This window comes from Acanthaster planci, linkage group LG14 (assembly GCF_054643075.1).
Source record: "Acanthaster planci isolate LZ-2023a linkage group LG14, COTS_SCS, whole genome shotgun sequence".
Lineage (NCBI taxonomy): Eukaryota > Metazoa > Echinodermata > Asteroidea > Valvatida > Acanthasteridae > Acanthaster > Acanthaster planci.
Genome location: NC_141790.1, coordinates 13,364,752 through 13,385,974, shown reverse-complemented (window position 1 = coordinate 13,385,974; position 21,223 = coordinate 13,364,752). Strand labels below are relative to the sequence as shown.

The window sequence follows — 21,223 nt, the reverse complement described above, 5'->3', positions numbered from 1 at the left end:
TTGTTATACAATGACTTGTGTTCAGCGCTGGATGTAACGGTTTGGCTTGTTACTTTTATTCATGAACCTTTTTAAGAAAATGAATATTTCACACACTGTTCAAACTGGGCATGCAATAAACAATGATAAAACAGGTGTCAAGATAAAAACAAACACACGTCAACTGAATGCCCTCTCTGATGACCAAATTCTAGAAACTATTAAAGTGAACACGCATCTTCTGCACATTACATTTCATTAAATTTATATGATACAATCCTATCTCAATTCTATACTTTATCCCTGAATAGTTCTGTCTCTCCTAGTTACACTCCTCACTACACCAATACCAAAATCCATGTCCAAGATTCATGACAGTTTCTTTTAAAAGAATTTTACACTGAAATTGATGAATTAAAATAGCTCTTAAAAATGAGGTACCAAAAATTCAGTCCATGGTTGGTTTAAAGAAGAAAATCTACAACTGTACAACGTAAGATAACGGACTGCAGCATGTGGAAGAAATCTGTCTTTACAATAATCAGAACTGTACGAAATTAACGTCAATCAAAATTCATATTTCAGCGAACTTTTGGAACTTTTACAGAAGTGTTTGAATTGTGGAACTCTGTCGAAAATGACAACTAAAAGTAGCCACATTTTTCGTCGCCAATTAAAAATGAAAGGCAATGTAAACCATTATTACTTGTTACTAATTCAAATTTTGCATAGCTGCATTGGATAATTTGTTAAAACAATTACTTCAAAATGACCAGGCTGGTTCCATTTGATGGAAATTTTCATTCCACTTCAAGGCACGACAGTGGAGCATTTCAGAGTCATGTAGCAACGACTTTCAGAGCAATACCACGACATTTTGTCAACTAAGAAACTAAAACTGTCCATGACTAATTTCCAGTTACGATAATAAACTGATTTTTCCCTTGTTCACCTCTACCCTGACCAAACGTTAGATCTTGCAAAAGACACTATGGGTAATATCTCTAGTTTGGCACAAATTTTGGATTGGGAATCACAAAATTGATATTGGTGATAGAAGAAAACATTTGATACTAAGCAATACTGCTCTTCCTTGTTGACTGTTGTCTGCTTCTCCTTGTGTTGGTTGGAAGACTAGGATTCAATGGTTTGTTTATTCTCTACCGTCAATCTCAGAAGGACTATGACTTGCTTGTCTCTCTGACGCTGGGGAGAAAGGGTTAATCTTGAGTGTCTCTGAGATTATTTCAGCTCAGTGCTTCTTGGAGCATCGAGCTGATTTCAGCTTTTCACTATTAAAGACTTCATCAAACAAACATTTAAAAAAAAACCTACTCGAGATGATATCTTCCACAGAAAAACAACTTGATTTCACCCCTGGTTTTCATACTTTGCCAATTTTTGGAGATTCAAAGAAATTTTCAGGCTTTTTGAGTTTCTGACAGTGCTCGAGAAGGAGGCTACCTACCCATCATGGCTACCCTGTGTTGCATGCTTGGAGGTAAAGGCTGTGTGCTTATTGGTTCATCATTTCCTGAATGTGATGTCATGTGACCATTGGTGGATGACACACCATTACTTGTCGATCTTCCATTAGCAACAGGGCTACATACAAACAAAAAAACAGGTGCTCAAATCCAGTTGCAAAAATTAAATAACAGAAGTCAAAATCTTTTCTTTAGCAACTGAATATACAGTGTGATAATCTCACCATGTAATCATTTTGCAAACAATACGGCAACATTTCCCTCATGCTTCCTTTCAATCCTGATACAACTTGTACAACTTGGCCCAACAGTCATCAACTCGTCTTGATTTTGATCCAATTACGCCAAAAAAGCAGGAGTTGCTCTTTCTCATTCCGCTTTTCTGTCCCACACCATAATCCCTTCTCCCCCTCTCCCCTCATCACTAACCAGTCAGTATCATCTTGAGACGTTGACGAAGCTGAAACATCTTCATCTTCAAATTTGAGTCGTTTGGATGTGATGGAGCGAGTGTTCCTACTCTCCACGCTGGCCTCCTTCATCCTTTCATTAATCTCACGCAGCTTCTCTGAAGACTGGTAAGTAACAAAAGAAACCAACAATGATGAAGGCTGGGGGAAGGGAGACTTGCAACAGGAGAGGAGGTTGGGTGATGCTGGCCATACGAAGGGAAGATAATGGTGGTTAAGAAGGAAAAGGGAACAAATGAAAGTAAGATTGGATGCAGAAAGAAAGAACTCAAGGAAAAGAGAAAGATAGAGAGATGCCAACTCACCCCTGGGCCCTCACCAAAGCTGTAAAATGTCCTGTCAAGAGAGGAAACCAGAGATGTCAAGAAGAGAAACTTGAACATGAAATTGACAACAGTCTTTGCCAACACAAAACAACTTAAGAGCGATTTCTTAAAGACTACATGTGAAGATATTCAACTACAGCACTTTTGTAATAAGTGGTTAAAAATGAATCGAAATCTCTCAACATATTGGGAATATAATAGTCACCTAACATTTTGATTTTAGGGTACGAAGTTTTAAAAAAATAAGTGTAGAAATACTTGCCATATTGAGACAAGTTATTGTTACCTTTTTCTTGGAGTACGTTGGCATGGTGATCCAAAGGAGACAACTCGGACAGGATGTGGGCTCTTAAAAGGAGATTCCTTCATTGGAGAGATGTACAGATTGGGACCAACCCTGGAGTAAAAGAGTACAGAGATTATAAATTTCTCATCATATTTTTCTGAGACCAAAAAATTGGAAATATTCTTATAACATTTTTCTTCCTCTACTTGATACTGGCCTTAATCTAGATATAAGCATGAAGTTGTCAGTATCTCAATGCAGAATATTTTTAGTTTTTGATGTCCTTATCGATGTTGTTATTAAGACTGAATCACATCAAACACAGTAAGTACTAACCACTCATTTTGCAGGCATGAATGGGCATGAAGAAAAAAAATGGAAAATAATTTGTGATGAAATTTATCAAGGGGAGACTACTGCAAGCGCGGAGCGCAAAGCCCTTACGGCGTGGGGTCCAGGGCCTGCTTAAGGGCCCAGGGAAAATTTTGCTCAGTGGTACAGTCTAAGGAAATTCATGCCCCTTTGCCTCTAAATGGTTGAAGCAAAATTTTCTTAATAGTAAGAATATTTCTCATTATGTTTTTAATTATTCTAAATTTTTTATTAATTGGACTCGCCAAACCTGAAATGGCCATTTAAATATGAGGATGTTGATTTGACGTCATCTTCCTTCTTTTTGCAGCTAGGCATTCTAGTGCTTTCTACCGAGCCCTCTTCCTATCATGGAAGTGTTTGCAGTGTTTATCATACTTAGCTGCATGCTGTATCAATGCTTTAGCTCCGGAAGTACTGTAGGCCTACTTGATACGAATACAACACCACTCGCACCATGCTTCTCCGGGATTGTAAAGCTTGAGAAAGCAGTCAGTCGCCCACCATGTGCTCATCTTCTGTTTTAGCCAGTAACATTTGTCGCACCATGACCAATTCACTTGTTTTTTATTGGTTCTTCAATCTCTTTCGGATTGGCAGCTCCACGCTCAACGAATTTCTTTCCGTCCGCCATGATTTCCATTTTTCCCGACTGAATGTGAACGTGTATACGTACATAAGTACTTGTACCAATTTCCAAAAGCCAGTTTGCACAAGGCCACGCAGCAGCATTGCAATGAATTAACATCTCTATGAAACAAGGACCCATTGGGAGTAATGCGCATGCGTACGTATGATAATTAGGAGAATGACCAGTCATGTGAGAGGAATTAACCAATAACAGGTAAGAGTCTGATTTTTACGGGAGTTGGATTTTCCTGTGACACCAGGCATTCACGCGATCGCAAAGAGGCTTTAAGGCAAAGCGCGAGTGACTGCACTTGTCACTGGTTCCCTCCTTTGGCTACGTTAAGAGAATTTAGGTTTGTGGGAAACCACAAAATTTGTTCCTCGTTTCCTACGTACTTTGTACAATTCGAAGGGTATTGCTTATACTGCCCTGAAGTGACATGTGAATTCAATTGTTTCAACGTACAAATGTCACTGGGAACATTTATCCCCTTACAAATTACCCCCAAATTTTATTACATTTTTACACTGATTTCGAAGACCACAAATTTGAAGAAAAAAAAAAATGGAATTCGGGTTAAACTGGAAAGATTCCCATGCCTGATTTGGGGGCATGTTAAGACTGACCAAGTAAAAGGAGCTTACTTGAGTCCTGGGGAAGCTTGAGACACAATAGAAGACCTTGTAGGAGCAGGTGAGGCAGTGGGAGTTTGCTAAAGAAATTAATTAATGAAATTTTAAAAATGAGTAACAAAATATCACAGGTTAATTTTGATTTATTGATACTTACACCATAATTTATTAGAGAATGTGACAAAGTAGAAATGAACTTACTTGGCTCTTGGGTTGAAATTGCAAAATGTAAGCTTTCATGGCTGGCATGAAGACCTTATTGTAGAACATGATAATAGAATCTTCCCTTGTTCCATCAATAACCACATTCCTGTATGTCTGTAAATCAGAGACAAAAGCGTAACCCTGCTGAGCTGAACTGGCTGGTTTAAATCCATTACAAATGATTATCTTAGTTCCTTCAATATCTCAAGTCCATCATCTCAGTCAGTTACACAATGGGGCCCCGAGCGGGACCAAGAGAGGGCGCAATTTTCCTAGCAATGGAGGCCCCTTTGGTAGGAACTGCACTTGGCTAGTTCACAAGTAACTATGAAAAGTATGTGTTGCGGTTGCGTTGCCACCAACCCAATGGACACTTTTCACTAACATGGCTCTTTTCAAGAGATGAGGGGTGCTTCTGCACGAGCAGATAGATTAAAACGTTTGGTTTGAACAGCGTACCGTTGCTTCAGCATGGGGAAGTGTCCGGTACGCATTGACGATGTCTTTGAATTTCAACTCGCTGTCTGTTACTTTACAGATTGCATAGATACAGCTCATAATGATCTGCAAAGAAAAGAAAAACAGCACAATGCTCAAAATGGTAAAAAAAGACGGGGAAAATGGGGTACAAATTCATTTTTAACATTCCAAACATTGCCAGCAATGTTTTATCTTTTCATGAACACAGTCAACACCAATGCACAAACTTTTAAGTAACTATAACACATAGTTTCATGATATATATCCATTACATGTTACATCTAATTTTTATTATGGGTTTTGCCCTTAAAAGTGACATCTCCCGATGCAAAGTACATCTTGAAAGTAGTCTGTGGCTGTGTTGAGGTCAAGACGACTTAGGACCTTCACAAGACCACACGAGACCAGCACAAGACCTCCAGTTTGAATTCAAGTCACAAGCTATTCAAACAAAAGCATTCCTATTGCAACAAAAGCATTCCTTTGTCATTGTTCACACTGTTACTTTTGACTGGTCTCGCGCATGATCTTGTGTCTGGTCTTGTGTCGGGTCTTGTGTCTGGTCTTGTGACTGTCTCGAATACAACACTGGTTTGTGGTACCTGCTGCTACACCTGACTCAGACTGGCAAGCTGACCCCAGCAAGCTCAGTGGTTGAGTGGTTAAGACGCCTGCACTAGTATTAGCAGGAGGTCATGGGTTTAAGTCCCACCTGAGTAAGCTTGTGAATTTTTTCTGCAAGCTCTTGGACAAGCACTGAGTATACAGTGTTTATAAATATATTCGTCGGGTAAGGGCAAAACCCACAGTTAAAATTAACATCTCCATGACGACGCAAAGTACATCTTGAAAATGTTACATCTATTTGCTATATTTCATGTGAACTTGTCAGGAATGTGTCAATAACTGATGCTTTTATGGCTTGAAAAATAGATCAAGTGCAAAGCAACCGGAACTATTTGAAAGTTTAAACATGAAAAGTGTTACACTTGACTTCAGAATGTTGACAAAGTGAAAGAGCTCTTACTTGGTCCAGGTGTCTATTCTTCAATAACTCTGCCTTGTTGGTAATACAGTACTCCACACATGTCCAAATAAACTTCTCCTGAAAGGCAAACATGTTGGAAAACTGTCTCTCAGATTCTGGAATGACAAACCTTTCTAACATGCTGGTTTATTGCCATCTTGCATAGGATTGATTGTACTAGAAGAGTTTACTGTGATGAATCTCCTAGCTACTGTGGCTTCTGTGGTGAATAATGGAAGTGTTGCTAACTTAGGACTTTTTCTGGTCCAGTTTGGATTACTGATAGATTACTATTCAAGGGTAATGGGGATAAATGTAGAGTGCTCCGAGGCAATCCACCTTGAGCAGAAACACCCCCTCATTCGTTAAAAAGGGCCAGGTTGGTAAGGAGTGTTCATTTAGCCGGTAGCGACATGACCGTAATGCGTGCATATCATAGTTCTTTGTGAACCGGTGAAGTGAAATTCCCACCAGAGGAGCCTGCATTGTGGAGCCAGCTCTGGTTCATTTGCTTAGTGGATCAGCCAAACTTACCAGATCTTTAGAGACACAAAGCATCCCGCAAAGTCTCTCCAACCGACCGTATGCCAGCTGTTGAACCTTGTTCAGGAACATGTTGAGCGACACTGACCGTGTCCTCCTGGGAGACATGGGAATATTACTTGGCTGAGGAGAAGGGTTGGTTCCGCCCCCCTGTGGGAGCTGAGAGGACCTAGCCAGGGGGCTGGCCAGGGTAGAGAGAGGGGGTGTTGCCTCGCTGGAGTTAGGCACCTGTGGGGCTGGCCTGATTGGCGACAGGTACCTGCAGGGAACCGTTGAGTAGTGTAGTTTAGTTAAGTCATCATTACCTATTTAGCAGACTGATTCAACAAGTGTCATATTCAGGAAGTCCTAAATGACTCACATATCTGCTGCTGTTGTCCTGGGTGTGCTCAAACCATTGGCTCTCGTGCTAGAAACCTGTACAAAAAATGAATGCCACAAAACTGTACTTAGAGTCTTGTCCAATCTGAAGATTCACAGTGATTTCTTTGATTACTTACAGGCTCTGTGCCCAATAGCTGTGGGCACCAAGAGGTCTAGTCATGCCAGCGAGGAAAGACTGGCTGGGAAACTGGCTCCCAAGGACCCAGGCATTTGTTTTACTGTTTCCGCAACTAGTTTTCAGCTGAATGAGCCCAAAGTTGCACATACCGCGATTTGTTTGCTACTGCGGCCACACAAGTAAAAATCATGCAACTTTATAAACTCTTTAATACCAATTTTACTCCTCATAAAAAAGGGTTCCAGGCTGTTTTGGCTTTTGGTAACCCTCCAACAAAATTTGAAGGAATAAAACAAGCCCAGATAGTCCAGGTCTAAGATTGAAAGTGTTCTATATTCATGATTGGTTTCTCACATATCAGAGTCATAGCTCTTACCCCTGGTAAAGCAACCTGCAATGAGGTCCCGGCAGCCCTGAAGAGATCATGAAGTGGTGATGTTGCCTCCCACGCCATACTTTCTACAATCCTTGTCTCAATGGACTGCAGATGCTGTATTGAGGCAAAACATGTTTTGTGTCCTTAAGCTGGATGCTATACTGTGATCAAGATCAGCAATGGAAAGCCTCTACTTGAAGGAACAAGCTGCCACTGGCTAGAAGCTGTGGCTACATCCCATAGACAGGTGTGGTACTCTGAGCCGCAGCCAGTGAATTCTTGAAACAGAGCAGTCAATTTTACCGCACCACAATGATGCTGAAGTGTACGTTATACCTACACTGCAGGGGGCAAGTCCGTAGTAACTTATCATGTGTCAAAGTTGTTGAGTAAATAACGAGTAAAAAAGTTCACTGACCTTTTTAGCTTCCTGGGTCAGCTTGGGTTCATCCTTGACAAAGCTCTCCAGAACCTTGCCAAAGTCATAGGCCTTGAGGGAGAAGACATCTAGTATCCATGGAAACAAGAGCCGAGATGCGTTGCCTGGCATTGAGGAAAATTCACTCGCTGTATAAAGAGATGGGATAAAAGCCCAAGAGTGATGAAAAGATATCAACACCTGCCAGCAAAGAATACCACCAAGATAAACCATTGGATCATCATTTAATGTGGGAGTCCAGGAGGATGACAGTTTTAGGCAACTGTTACCTGTGTCACCTGACCTGTGTCACCTGACCTGTGTCACTTGACATGGGAATGTTAATGAAATTGATTGTAACATTTCTTTTTTATTTGTATGAAACGAAATTTACATTAACTAAATCATGCTTGGAAATTAAAGAATAAGTTCTATACTTTAACTAAAAAACATGACAGACACAAAAACAAAATTGACCCTATTTCTACTATAGTTTACTTGTGGACGAATCTTTCTCACCTTACCATCAATAATAGGCATAATACGCAACTCCCCAGTACTGACTTTGGCATACATTAACAATTAAATATTAAGCTGATTTTCTGATTTTAGACAAGACAAGAAAAATTCTCCCATTGCAGTGTCAAATGATTGAAATGGCTGAAGCCCACGTTCCTTTGTCAAAACGTGAGAAATTCTATGTCACTTACGCGAATATTCATAAGTTACACTGACTACTTCCAAAGCACAAGCAAGGAGTGACTTATGGAACAGGTCACTGAGAAGCAACGAGGAAAAATCCCTGGTGGATAACCTCTCCTCTTCCTGTAAAAAAAGATTAAAATACTATCAGTAATCATCTTGAACAAAACGGTGAAATGTCATGCTCCACTGAATATGTCACACATGATTAAACAATTCGTTGGTGACATTCTTGCAATCACGGGACACAATTTGAAGTTCAAACAGATGACATCATCAAAACGTTACACAGAATCACTAAAGAGACATCCACACAACATGGTGAGGGGTTGGAACTATGAAAGCAAAACACTGTGATCTTCTAAGACTTGTAATGGCCAGGAAGGTGTGAGAGATGCCAGTCTTACACTTGTTTTCTCTTTTGGCCAAAGCGCTGAAATGCAGCAAAACATGACTGACTAAACCTGTAATACGACAAAAATCCTGAAAAAATCTTCAGAAAGCATACCCTGATACTTGTAGGCTTAATGAGGTTACATAAGCTTTGCTCAAGACAAGTCTAAATCACTACGCTTTCATGTCAGCCAAAATTAATTGAAAATAATGAAAGCATGAATATGCACCCACTTCAAAGGTCAAGGAGATACTACATCACAAATAACTTGATTCCCCAAATTAAAAAATCTGCCTACAGGAAATTTAAGAGGAGGGTCTTGGCAAAATGTTGAAATCTTAACCCCCCATTCCTGTAAATGGTAGGACCCTTACCCTTCTCAGCATGGCCTCCATAACCCTGTAGTACAATCTGACACCAATCTGGAATCTGGACCGTGCCACTCCTGCTGAGGGGGATCCCATCACCCTCTTGAAGTGATGAATGTAGCTGTCTTTCAAAGCAGCTACTCGTTCATTGATGCTGGAACTAGGATCTTGATTGCAATTCTGCCCATAAACCAAACAGATCCACCACTGACGAATGACCAAAATATTAACTCCAACCTTACTAGATCCTTTCAAGACAAAAATTAGAAGGATCACGACAGGTGGAGCCTTGCCATTATCCATGAACATGGGCTCTAACGCTCCTTGAAGGTAGTGTGTTATTGGTTTCTTGATGCAGGTCTTGAAGAATCCAACAAAGCTAATGGTGACCATGTCTGGGGAGTTATGTCACTACAGAACAGTCTGCTCCCCATCCTGGTACTCATCAGACTGTACTCTTAAAAGGGAAGACCAGATGTGGTTTGAACCACTGACCCTTTCTAAAGTTAGCTCCCCATTCCATCAAGATTGTACTGGCATAAACTTTAAGCTTCAAGCCATCATGTCACCAGACATCACTACTGGGACAAAGAAAAATGATGATCTCACCTTGAAATATTTGGTGAGTGGTGATGATGGAGAATCCCCAGCTTCAGATAGCAGCGACTTCAAACTCTGCACTGAATTGATGGCTCGCCTATAATCAGGTATGCATGTACAGTAAACTCCGGCTAAGTCAGCACTCTTGGGACTCAAGAAATTATGACGACTTACGTGAATGCCGGCTTGTGTTTAAGTTGTCATTTTGCCGACTTACACGTACACATGTATTGCCTATGTACATTAGGATTCCTTGATTTACCCTGGTTTGTTTTTACCTCCATGGTCGATCCCAGCAAACTCGTTGAGATTATTATCCTGCAAATTCAATAATTAATCATGTGCCCCTCAGGACGAAGAAAAGATGGCAAGCCACTTGCAAAGTTGCATAAAAATCACATCGCGAATCGAAAGTGCAGTACATACCTATACGTGACACAGTTACGGTACAAAAAACACACATTCATCCACACACGCGCATTGGTTAAGTTCGTTCCATATAGTCTGGATACCAGACCCGATGATTCTGACTACCCGGCGAATCATTATCAAGGGTCGTCAGGGAATCTTTGGGCAGGGAACCAGACTACATTCAATAAGGCGACTCCCAAAACGGACAGAGCCCATGCGTGGAGCACTAGAGGGATTACTGGTATTGATGTACTCATGCTGGCCGAGCGCGTATGGGACTTGTCACTTGACACTTCTTGGCAACCGTGGCAAAGGAAACCGATACCGAAGCACGATTTTTTTTAATGCCGACTTACACATAGGAATTTTTGAGGTTTAGTGGAACAGGGACCGAGAAAAACATACCGACATATACAAAATGACGACGTATAAATGCCCACTTAGGAATGAAATTTTGAACGGAAATGCATTACAGACGATCGAGACTTGGACAATATGACGGGTTACGCAATGTTGACTCAGTCGGAGTTTACTGTATTATGTTTCTAATAAAAACTTGAATTTCTTGTCATCTTGAAAATTTCTTTCCAGTGAAGTCATGAGTGATGGTCATGAGTGAGTCATGAGTTGATGAGTGTTGGTCATGAGTGAGTCATGAGTTGATGAGTGATGGTCATGAGTGAGTCATGAGTTGATGAGTGATGGTCATGAGTGAGTCATGAGTTGATGAGTGATGGTCATGAGTGAGTCATGAGTTGATGAGTGATGGTCATGAGTGAGTCATGAGTTGATGAGTGATGGTCATGAGTGAGTCATGAGTTGATGAGTGATGGTCATGAGTGAGTCATGAGTTGATGAGTGATGGTCACTTTGGTCAGGCAGATCTTATCCAGGAATTTAAACCCCTTAATTGTTCATAATTGATGACCTCCTCAGTTCAATACCACTTCAACTTTCTTGATATTTATAGATTAGATGCTTCTCTAGCATTTCTACCTTAGTTCTATCTCCTATAGACAGGAGACCCAACATGAAGTCTTATTATATCCATGTACCTTAGATCTCCCCAGATGAAGAACCAAAAAGTTTCATAAAGAGCTTTCTATGAATACCTGCTCTTTACGAACTCCAAAGCTACCATTGAAACCTGATGTCCTCAAGACGAACCCACAAACCACTCTTCAAATTACACTTACAGTTTTGTTTTTGCCTTTTTCCTGATTGCTGATGTAGTTTCCTATATGGGTGATTCACAAGAGTGCACCTCCAAGAGTTTGCAACCTGTTGGCAATCACAATGTGTGAAATCTGTCGACCCAGAGCGCGTTTGGAAAGGGTCGATAGATTTTACAATTTGTGATAGACGATCGAGTTACAAACTCTGGAAGTGCACTATTGTAAATTGCCCGTATTACCCTCTAGGGAAGTTCTGCCTACAATAAACACCACAACTTACTTCACAGGAGTCATCACTGCAGTTGAGGGGGCGTCATTCTCTCCACTGCTGTCAGGGGAAGCAGGGGGCTCTGAGGTTGGAACCTTCTGCACAAACAGGTGCGAGGTGGTATCAAGGAACAACCTTTCATCGATGTCGCCAGCTGTCATATACATGAGCTGATATTTCTCTTGCAAGAACTCAAGCTGAGAGAAATTGATCATAGTGAAATGCAATGATGCAGTATTGGAAACGAAGCTTGAGGCAGGTGGAAACTTAGCAAAGGTAAGTGGGAAGGGGTTTCATATTGAAAGTTGCTTATTTCAGATATTCCACTTGTACTCAATTTGCTACAACACAGCTCTGAACATCAAAGCAAATCTTCAAGTAAACTTTCAAGAAAATGCAGGCAGACTTCAAATTTACAGGGTAGGCACTGCCAAAAATGTATCCTCGCCCTGAATGAATTTTCCAAACTCCAAGAACAAGAACTGAATTACGGTATGATCGACTGTAATCACTTTTGAGTAAACAGAGGGCTACAGGTCGCTCCTGAGACAACACATAGCAGGTGATTGACACACAATGAAAGACAAACAGAGAGACAAACATCATTCCATTAAAGATGACAAATAACTACAATGCACATGTATACCAGAAACTGGCAGCTCATTAAAATCCAATACACCTATAAGTGTACTTGCCTACGTGTAGCTTTCTGGACAGTGCAAAACATGATTGACAATCACAGGATGTGGACCAGGGTCGTTTATTGAAATGAAGAGGGACTTTACTCTTCTATAAGCTGAGGGTGGCCGAGGAAAAAACTCCAATCATTGCTAACATACATGTACAGTAATAGACCCCTGCCAAATCAAAGTGGAGCACCACTTCAATTAAGTTGTCCATCAATGTGCCGTGTTTAATGGATGGTCCTATGGGTCATTTAAGCTTAATCAAATTGCATACATAAGGCCCAAGTGACAACAAGCCAATGAGATCGTTGCGAATCCTTGGCAAAATCGAGGCTACCCAATCACAAGACTTGGCTATAATTTATGTAAAATAATGTGAGTGCAGATCACAGGACAGATGCTGTACCCAATTTCACTTTTATTCATCCCACCATCACATCACCTAGTGCAGTCCAAGAGGCGTACAAGATTGGTTCATAATGTTTTTCAATCTACTTCTCATTGAGTCTAAAATCTTAGATGAAATTTGTGTTTAGCGACTGACAACATGGAATTCCTCAAACATCTCATAGAAGCACATACTGCAGAGTGAGCTGTTGGTGTCTGGATTAAGCCACCAACCCGGGCACCACTTTCACACTTTGACCTGACAAAGCATTTGAATTGTGTGTAAACTGGACAAAATTTGTGCTTCACGTCATGTCCACCATGAATTCAACTCAAGCACTGATCACTGAGATAAGCTGCAATATGAGTACACCACCAGCAAATACAATGAGTATCGGCAGCAGGGTCATATGTTTCCTTCTCATACTATCATCAATTCTGCTTCTGACACTCAACCTGCTCTGTCTTCTTGTTCTGAGGCATGTGGACAACATCCATGACACCACAAAGGTATTTTTGAGGTCCATGACTGTTGCCGATTTGGGAGTAGGGATTTTCATGGCTCTGCCAATGACAGTTACATTGCAGACACAACGCTGGCCATTTGGGACAGCACTATGCGCAGTACAGTCTTTCACCATGTTCAGTTCTATTCTGGGTTCTCTACTGTCACTGCTTCTGCTGACAGTCGATCGTTACATCTCCGTGGTGTATGCACTCCGTTACCATTCTCTTGTAACGGCAAAACGAGCAAGAATTGCTGTGTGTTGTGTGTGGAGTCTAACTGTGGCACTGATGACTGGAGCTGGCATCATCAGTAACTGGCATACTGAGTATTTACCTTCAGTCCTTATGTGTTACTTCAGCAGCAAAAATGACAAATCTCGGATCCAGACATATTTTGCCATACTGTATATAGCTGTAATACTTCTCTGCTTGTTGACACTCCTGATTGCCTACACAAGACTGTTCATGATTACACGTCGTCATGCACAGCGTATACAAAGAGAAAATGAAATTGCCCAAAATGGTCAGGTTCCTGGCAGACTTACCAAGAAGACCCTACACACCTTGCTGCTGATGGTCTTAGCTGCCTTCCTATTCAGTATCATTCCTGCACTTTGTGTGAGTTTAAATCTAGACAATATGAATAGTTATTATACCTTTTTACTGCTTGCATTGCCCGTCATGACAAACAGCTGGCTAAATGCAGTCATTTACTACCTCAGAAACAAAGAGTTCCGTCAAGCAACTAAAGCCCTTCTCAGGTCCTATGGTACATCTTTCCAGAAGGTCATTCGGTGTAAATTTAACACTAACTAAACCGGAACATACAATTAGATTCTGCTATGAACGTATAACCAACCAGTTGATACACCTTAGAAAGTGTGCATCTAAAAATTAACCTGCATCTAAAAACCATAATCTGCGCAATAAATCAAAAATTACAGGAAAGAAAACCACATGGATGCCATTTGACATCCTGTGCACAAAGCCTATGAGAAAGACCTGAAAAGGTCTTTTCTATGTGAATATTTTTGTATTTCACTTAAAATTTGACTTTATAGGACATTCTAAATGGTTAACAGATCACTTTACAATTAACAATTTGCATTTATCCATAATTCATTAGGAAAAACAGTGTCCTGTCTTATGCTTGGGATGTGTACACTTTAGAAAAACTCATCAATTAACCCTAACAGTCCTCAGTCCTCCAACAGGTGAAGGATTGAGGGCTGTTAGGGTTAAACTTAATGTTCTTTATGATCTGAGACGGTTACACTTCTGATATCAAGACTATTTCAATGCACGGACAACGTCCGAATGAGAATTCACAGAACTGCAGACGTTCAACTTTCTAACCTATACTTGTATGTGTGAACATTTCAATCCAAATGTAGTTGAAATGTATGTAACACTAAGAGATAAAAAAGTTTTGCATGAGTGTAAAGAAAACAGTGATTTATGTAATTCAACTGTAAATAAGCAAATGAGCGTGTTGAAATTGTGTGAAAAATTCATCTGTGCTGAACGTTTATCTGTGTAAATATCACCTCATGTACATATGTGACCCACTCTGTGAAAATGAGTCCTAAGTCGCCAGAGCCACTTTTTGAGTTTTCATTTGTATTAGAAAGAGCAAATTGAGCGTTTTGTCTTGACGTATCACTCAGTTTGGCACACTGGTGAAAGTGGATACTCCATGGTGAAAAATGCAGTGGATTCCTATTGATTTACACTGTGCAAAATCATTCTAAGGACTTTTTACTCCAAAGTGACTGTGCCGACTTGTGACTCATTTTCACAGAGTGGGTCAAAAATGTTGTTGTGCAGTGTTAGTCAACTCTGTAATATTGTGAAAATAATTATTTCTGGAGCAGCGAGGTAAATGATGAAGCCACAACATGTGGTTTAGAAATCCAAAGGCTAGAATTTATGCACACACTGATTAAAATTACCTGCTAGTACTCTGCAACATGACACATGTGAATGTCTTCTTTCTCAGTTCTGGCTGTGTCCAATCAACTGGCTATGGCTGGAAGTAACATACAAGTCTGTGGGAAGTGGTTCAGCGGCTTGCCACTGGCTGCCAATAGCTTGTGTGTTATTTGCAGCCACAGCCGTTACTTAACCCAGACAGTGTAATCTGCACTGCCATGGCTGAGCAACACTCACCTCCGGCAAACCCTCCAATCCTTGGTTCAGTCTCTCTCTGGGTATAGCCCCCAGAATGGGGACCAGGCAAGCTTCTCGGACCGACGCTACATCAGTGATGTCATCAAGGCAACCCATCTCCTCACATAATACGTGCAGGATGGCATCCTCTGATTCTTGAGAATAATGGGCTGAATCTGAATGCAGAGGTTACAAACTTTGATTCTAATGTACAACTTGCATCTATTTGGGTGAATTGTGGTAAACATGAGGTTAAGGGTCAACTTGAAATCCCAGCACTACCCTACTTACGATAAAGGAAAATCGTTTACATTTATCTTTGCTATTCCCACTCAAAAGAAAGAGGCCTATATGATACAAAATTGAAATAAATCTCAACTAGTTTAGTTTAATTGGTGTGATACCTGAAATGAATCTATCCTTAGACGGCACTGGAAGATGAATAGGGTTGGTTCAGCATTACAGTCCGCCACAAACAGGTTGCCACGGAGAAGCCATTTTTTTTCAAGTTTACAGTCAACAAAAGAATGGCTACCTTGCCGCGATTTGCACTTGAGTGTATGTCAGTAGATAAGTTGGAAACAGTTTGATAGATTGGAACATTCTATCAAAACTGTGACTTGAATTACTTCTAGTGTCTGTCGGAGAAGATTCAAAAGTGTATTTCATGTTTCCAACTTGCAGCTGGCAAATAAAATTTGTTGACTTTTTCCCATAATGCACTGTGAAAATGGCCTTTCCATGGCAACGTCTTGTTACTGTACAATAATGTCATTGTCAGTTGGCTGTACTGGATCTCTGTGTGCTTGAAACAGTAAAAACAGTGCAACATGTTTTTCAACAGTAAATTTGTCAACCTATTGGGTTTAGTGACCCCCGAGCTTACTGTTAAACTGCTTACAGAAAGGTTCTTGTAGCAGAAAAGCCGGGGAGAGTTTGACGATGTACTCTATGCAGCAGATGAGAAGATGAAGAGGCATGACTAGCTCGTTCGCTGCTTGCCGTAAACTCCCTGAAGGCAACGAAATAGGAAACTACAAACCATGATAATAATGTCAGCGATTTGAAATACATAATGTAACGAAGACAAGGAATATCTTGAAAAAAAAATCAATTAAGAAGAAATTAAGTGATGTCTGACACCCATGAGACTAACCTTTCGCAAGGAGAAATAATGTCCAACAGATGCGTTTGCGGTTGGGCCGAGCTGGGTTGACCTCTGACCTATCAATCTCAGAAGTTAATGGACTACCGGGGTCATGTGTGAAGACTTGCTGCAGAAGCCTACACAAAGACAAGGTAAACAATTGTTTCAGTTAAATTAAGTTTGACAAAATGAACACTGATACTTTCCTAGGCTTTGATTTGGTTGTTTTAATACTCTGAAACTGCTTGTCAACAAGTAGCAGGAGATAGCATGCATGCAACTTGGACATTGACAATACTTGGACAATAAAACAAGGAAATTCCAATCTAAGACTCTGTAAAGTGTTTTTTTCAATTTTCACTGACGTGGGTGTGAAGTGAAAATCAAGGAAATCAGCTGATCCAAAGAAAAGAGGAGTGGCTGAAATAGAAGGGGACTGCTGTGAGGCCTTGTATCAAGACAGCAATCCAAATTTTATAACAGTGGTATATCCCTTTATTCAGCTGTTAATAGATGATGCACTGGCAGAAAATATTACCTCAGCAATAAGGAGAAAAAAAGGAATGGTACACTAGGCATGGGAGGGGTTAGTGAGCCAAGTTAAACACAGCTGTCATGTTTTGTTGATTGTTGACTTACTCCATGCTCATGAACATTAATGTAAACAACACAAAACTGGCAACTATACAAAGTAATGGCAGTGTTATCAGATGTCTGTACTTACACAGATAGAATGAATAGGGCTGAGTCAATTCGAATAATTCACTAGTCGAATATTCGATCTTCAATTTGATCAAAATCAAATATCTGAATATTCAGTCTTACTGACTGGCAGTTTGTTGATGATTATCAGTTGCAATAACACACAAGGGTATATTATAATCACTATAATAGCTTCTCATGTCTAGGAGTATCTCTAGCCATGATTTAGCAAGATTTAAGAGACAAACAATACTTCTTGCCCTGCTGAAAATTTCTGTTCCTGTTAAATTTTTAATGAATATTTTACTTTTGGAGTCACTGTAAGATTTCTGCAGCTTCATTTGAATCTGCTTAAAAAAGCCTCAACAGTGCCATTTTTCTCATTTAACATAAAAGAAAATTCTCCCTTTTCATGAATTTTGGAAAATAATATTTGAATATTCAATAACTGATCGAATATTCAGCACATCCCTGAGCATGAGAAAGGAAAAAACTAGCTGTCAACTCACTGTTGAAACTTGTGATAGAGTGCACTTGTTACGCAGTATTTCTGCATGGTTGCCTTCAGGCTTGGCTTGACAGACTGATGAAAACTGTGTTCAGACTGTAACCTCCCCATCCGGTCAAAAAAATGCTTGATGCTGATGAAGAAAATAAAAAATGAGAACACGGATTCATAACGTGAAAAGAAACAGCATTTGATCCAATATTTGTTACATAATAGGTGTACAAAACACATTTTCTGATGCGTCGTTACAACTATTCCATCGCATGTGAACTAATGTACAAAATGACAAATTCTTGCTACCTCGATCACAGTACAAGAGAAACAGGAGGCATGTGTTTTAGGTGATACTATGCCCTTGAGAAATATAATTGTAGTAACAGTAGTATAACAGGGTATTCTAATAGCACAAAATATAGGTAAAAAGTATCTTATGCTATTAGAATACCCTGTTATACTACTATTACTACAATTATATTTCTCAAGGGCATAGTATCACCTAGAACACATGCCTCCTGTTTTGGGTGTGATCAGTCGTTTGGTAGTAGTAGTATAACAGGGTATTCTAATTCTGCTATTATTTTCATACTTACTGCACATATCCAGCCTCTAGAAGGTCAGACAGTGTTGGAATTCCTTCAGGAATGCTCTCTTGATTCTCCGCATTTCTGAGTCAAAAAAGAAAAATGTAAAGATCGCAAAACCAAATCGACTGATCACACCCAAAACACACAACACTGGGTGTTTGGCTGTTAAACTGGTTTGTGCTAGGTCATTAACTGGTAACTGGCAGTTTTATTTAAGTGTAGAGCAAAGAAGGTTGCCCCATAGAAGCCCTCAACAAATAAACACCCCGGCTTCCCAGAGTGTCTATTGGATATAATTGCATGTATGTTTTGGAAGATTCTTGAGTGACGAGTGATACATGAAGTCTCGTCAGCCAGCGTCCTTTGAAACAGCACGAGGGTTGTCCGCGCAACACTACCTGTATAACTTCCCTCCAAGGAATCAACAATCAGAATATCCCCAAGACTTTGACGGGAATCTACACTTTCTAAAAATGTTATAAACCTACAACAATGTTATTATAAACAGCATGATGACATAACAATGATCCAGCTAATTTATCGCAAAAAAAAGGGACCGTGCCAATTGCACGTCATTAATGAGTACAGCCGCCACGATTAAAAATAGATCCATTACCGCATGGGTTGCATTATTGTGCATCTTATGACTCAATTATCGTTACAAAAAGGAATAACACAAAGCCACAGCCCAACACTAAGCTTCAAGTTTACTAGCATTACATGTGTAATATTGTCATTGACCCGGATGGTATTTTCAGTTTACATTTGCGAAGCCAGCAAATACTGCCCAATAAATGTATTTACATTTGTTAGGCAATATTCTCATCTTGTCGATTATTGATATCAGCTGTTGGTCTTACCTGTGCATTATGCTGGCAGTGAACAAAGCACACACAGCGTATGAAGCCAATTCTGGATCTGTATCAGTGTTACGTTGACATCTCCATGTGTGTAAGAGTTCCTGTGCAGTCTGAGCAATGCTGCTTGGAATATCCCTCTTGTGGACAATTGCTGAAAAAACGTCAAGCTCGTCCATCATAGGCCCTTATATGCTTATAAGTTGACAATTTTTTTTCTCTGCGAGTCGATAAGAATTAACAGAAATACACGCACAGATTAATGTAGCTATCTTTACTGACTGCATACCTTGATGCTTGAGTAAGTCAAACTGTATTGTCAACTAAGTCTGTAGATAATAGCAGCTTTGTGTACTGAAATACAGGCATTTAAGGACACTGATTACAAGGTTTGGTACGTTCGCATTGTTGACGCTAGCTGTATGTGTTGACGCTTGTTGACATCACCGTGTTTTGGGGCCCTTTGGAAAAGCCTAGTTAAATATGTAACTGGTAAGGCAGCTCGGTCATAAAATGTGAAAAATATACACTGACATGACTGAAAAAAGGGGGGTCATGGTTCACTTCACTTCTACTTTACTTTCCATTATAAAACATTTTATAGTAACAATACAGCTTCGTTCGTCACGGTTTAGTGAACCAAATGGTACAATTATAAGGGGTCAGCCATAACTTTCATCATTTCCACAAGCATAAAAAAGGAGACTTTTCACTACCCCCTACCCCCTTTCGTTCACAAAACCATGACTAAACTACATGTATGTGCTAAACTAAGCCTACTACACAATTAACAGTCATCACTGATCATAACAATGACCGGAAGTTAAACCCACCTTACGCTGCACACATATCACACAGGCTAGATTACGTTAAGTTGAACATGTTCAACATGTACACTCGTATAGACAGTAACACAATACCTGACTAGTACCAGTACTAACACGTCGATAAAATTTCGCACTACAAACTGCTACAAAACTGTATAATTACGCCTCATTAAATCCTAAAAAATCACAACAAATTGATGTGCATACATACTTCAACAGGAATACAAGAAAGAAATACACAAAACTGCCTATTAAACTAATTTTAAACTTGTTTTTAAAGTACCTTTTGGAAATCAGCTGAGCGAAACGTCTGAAAAACAAGTCTGGTCTTGCATCAAGTGTACTACAAGAAACTCTCAGTGAGATTAACGCGTGTTTGAATGGCGATAGTCTGGTTTCTTCAGTAACTGTTGAAGGCAATGCCCGTGTTTCCCGCCACCGGTGACCGCAGTTACGTCATCGTTAAGAAAAGTTTCACATTATTTCGGATAGTCTTTACGTGTTGGCGCGCTTGAATTGAGCGTGCCTCCCGGAAAAGTTTCAAACGCCTAGAGCTGGACTTTTATTTATGAAAACGTAAGTCAGACTCAACACGAAACACAAAATTATGGTTACAACTGAATATTATTTAATACAATGCCATAATCCAGTCAGTGACGACAACGCGAACAGGAATTGTAAGGCACTGAGAAATACAAGCTTGGATACTACTGTATGTTCGCGCTAAACAGAGAACTTGAACACTGAACATTTGGATCCATCAAAGAAAAGTGGGAAAGAAGTTTGATTCACTTTGTTCGAAACTTCACTCTTTACAGCGGGTCACACAAGCCTCTCAACGAGTAAAGTGTATGTACAAAGACAGTCATGATCCCGTTGGAATCATATTGCGACTTTCAAGTTGAAACGGAGGGCTGGTAGCCTGGTAGTCCTCGGACGGCTGGAAACTTTTCATGGTTCAAGCTTTGCTTCATTCTGTGAATTGAAAACAGGAACATCGCCATAAAATGGGGGTTGGATAAATTACTGTTTTTGACCATCATAAAAAGTGGTTAACATTAGATTATAGATAACTTTATTTTGAGTTTAATACAAATCATTTCTTGTAATACTTTGTATAATTCACATTCTTCCTCACATGTCATTGAATGTTCCTTTTATCACTACTTCATTTTATGGTTGCTACCTTTTTTCTCAG

At 40.0% G+C, this 21,223-nt stretch overlaps 2 protein-coding genes across 2 annotated transcripts; one reads left to right on the top strand and one right to left on the bottom strand.

The window, feature by feature from the left end:
- Positions 1-34: 34 nt before the first annotated feature.
- On the bottom strand, positions 35-20,436 carry rb1 (RB transcriptional corepressor 1). Its single transcript, XM_022239557.2, has 24 exons — positions 20,309-20,436; positions 19,202-19,418; positions 18,348-18,422; positions 17,759-17,890; positions 16,557-16,684; positions 16,302-16,412; positions 15,401-15,576; positions 11,664-11,848; positions 9,807-9,894; positions 9,204-9,377; positions 8,444-8,558; positions 7,734-7,882; positions 7,316-7,429; positions 6,799-6,854; positions 6,429-6,696; positions 5,895-5,972; positions 4,847-4,951; positions 4,385-4,501; positions 4,196-4,263; positions 2,549-2,659; positions 2,242-2,272; positions 1,896-2,041; positions 1,448-1,584; positions 35-1,185 (listed from the first exon to the last, which is right to left on the bottom strand). Exons 2-24 carry the CDS (start codon positions 19,378-19,380, stop codon positions 1,133-1,135), a joined length of 2,796 nt encoding a protein of 931 aa, XP_022095249.2. The 5' UTR covers positions 19,381-19,418; positions 20,309-20,436; the 3' UTR covers positions 35-1,132.
- On the top strand, positions 13,008-14,047 carry LOC110981739 (beta-4C adrenergic receptor-like). The gene has a single exon (XM_022239558.2). The coding sequence runs from the start codon at positions 13,037-13,039 to the stop codon at positions 14,045-14,047; it is 1,011 nt and encodes a 336-aa protein (XP_022095250.2). The 5' UTR covers positions 13,008-13,036.
- Positions 20,437-21,223: the final 787 nt, after the last annotated feature.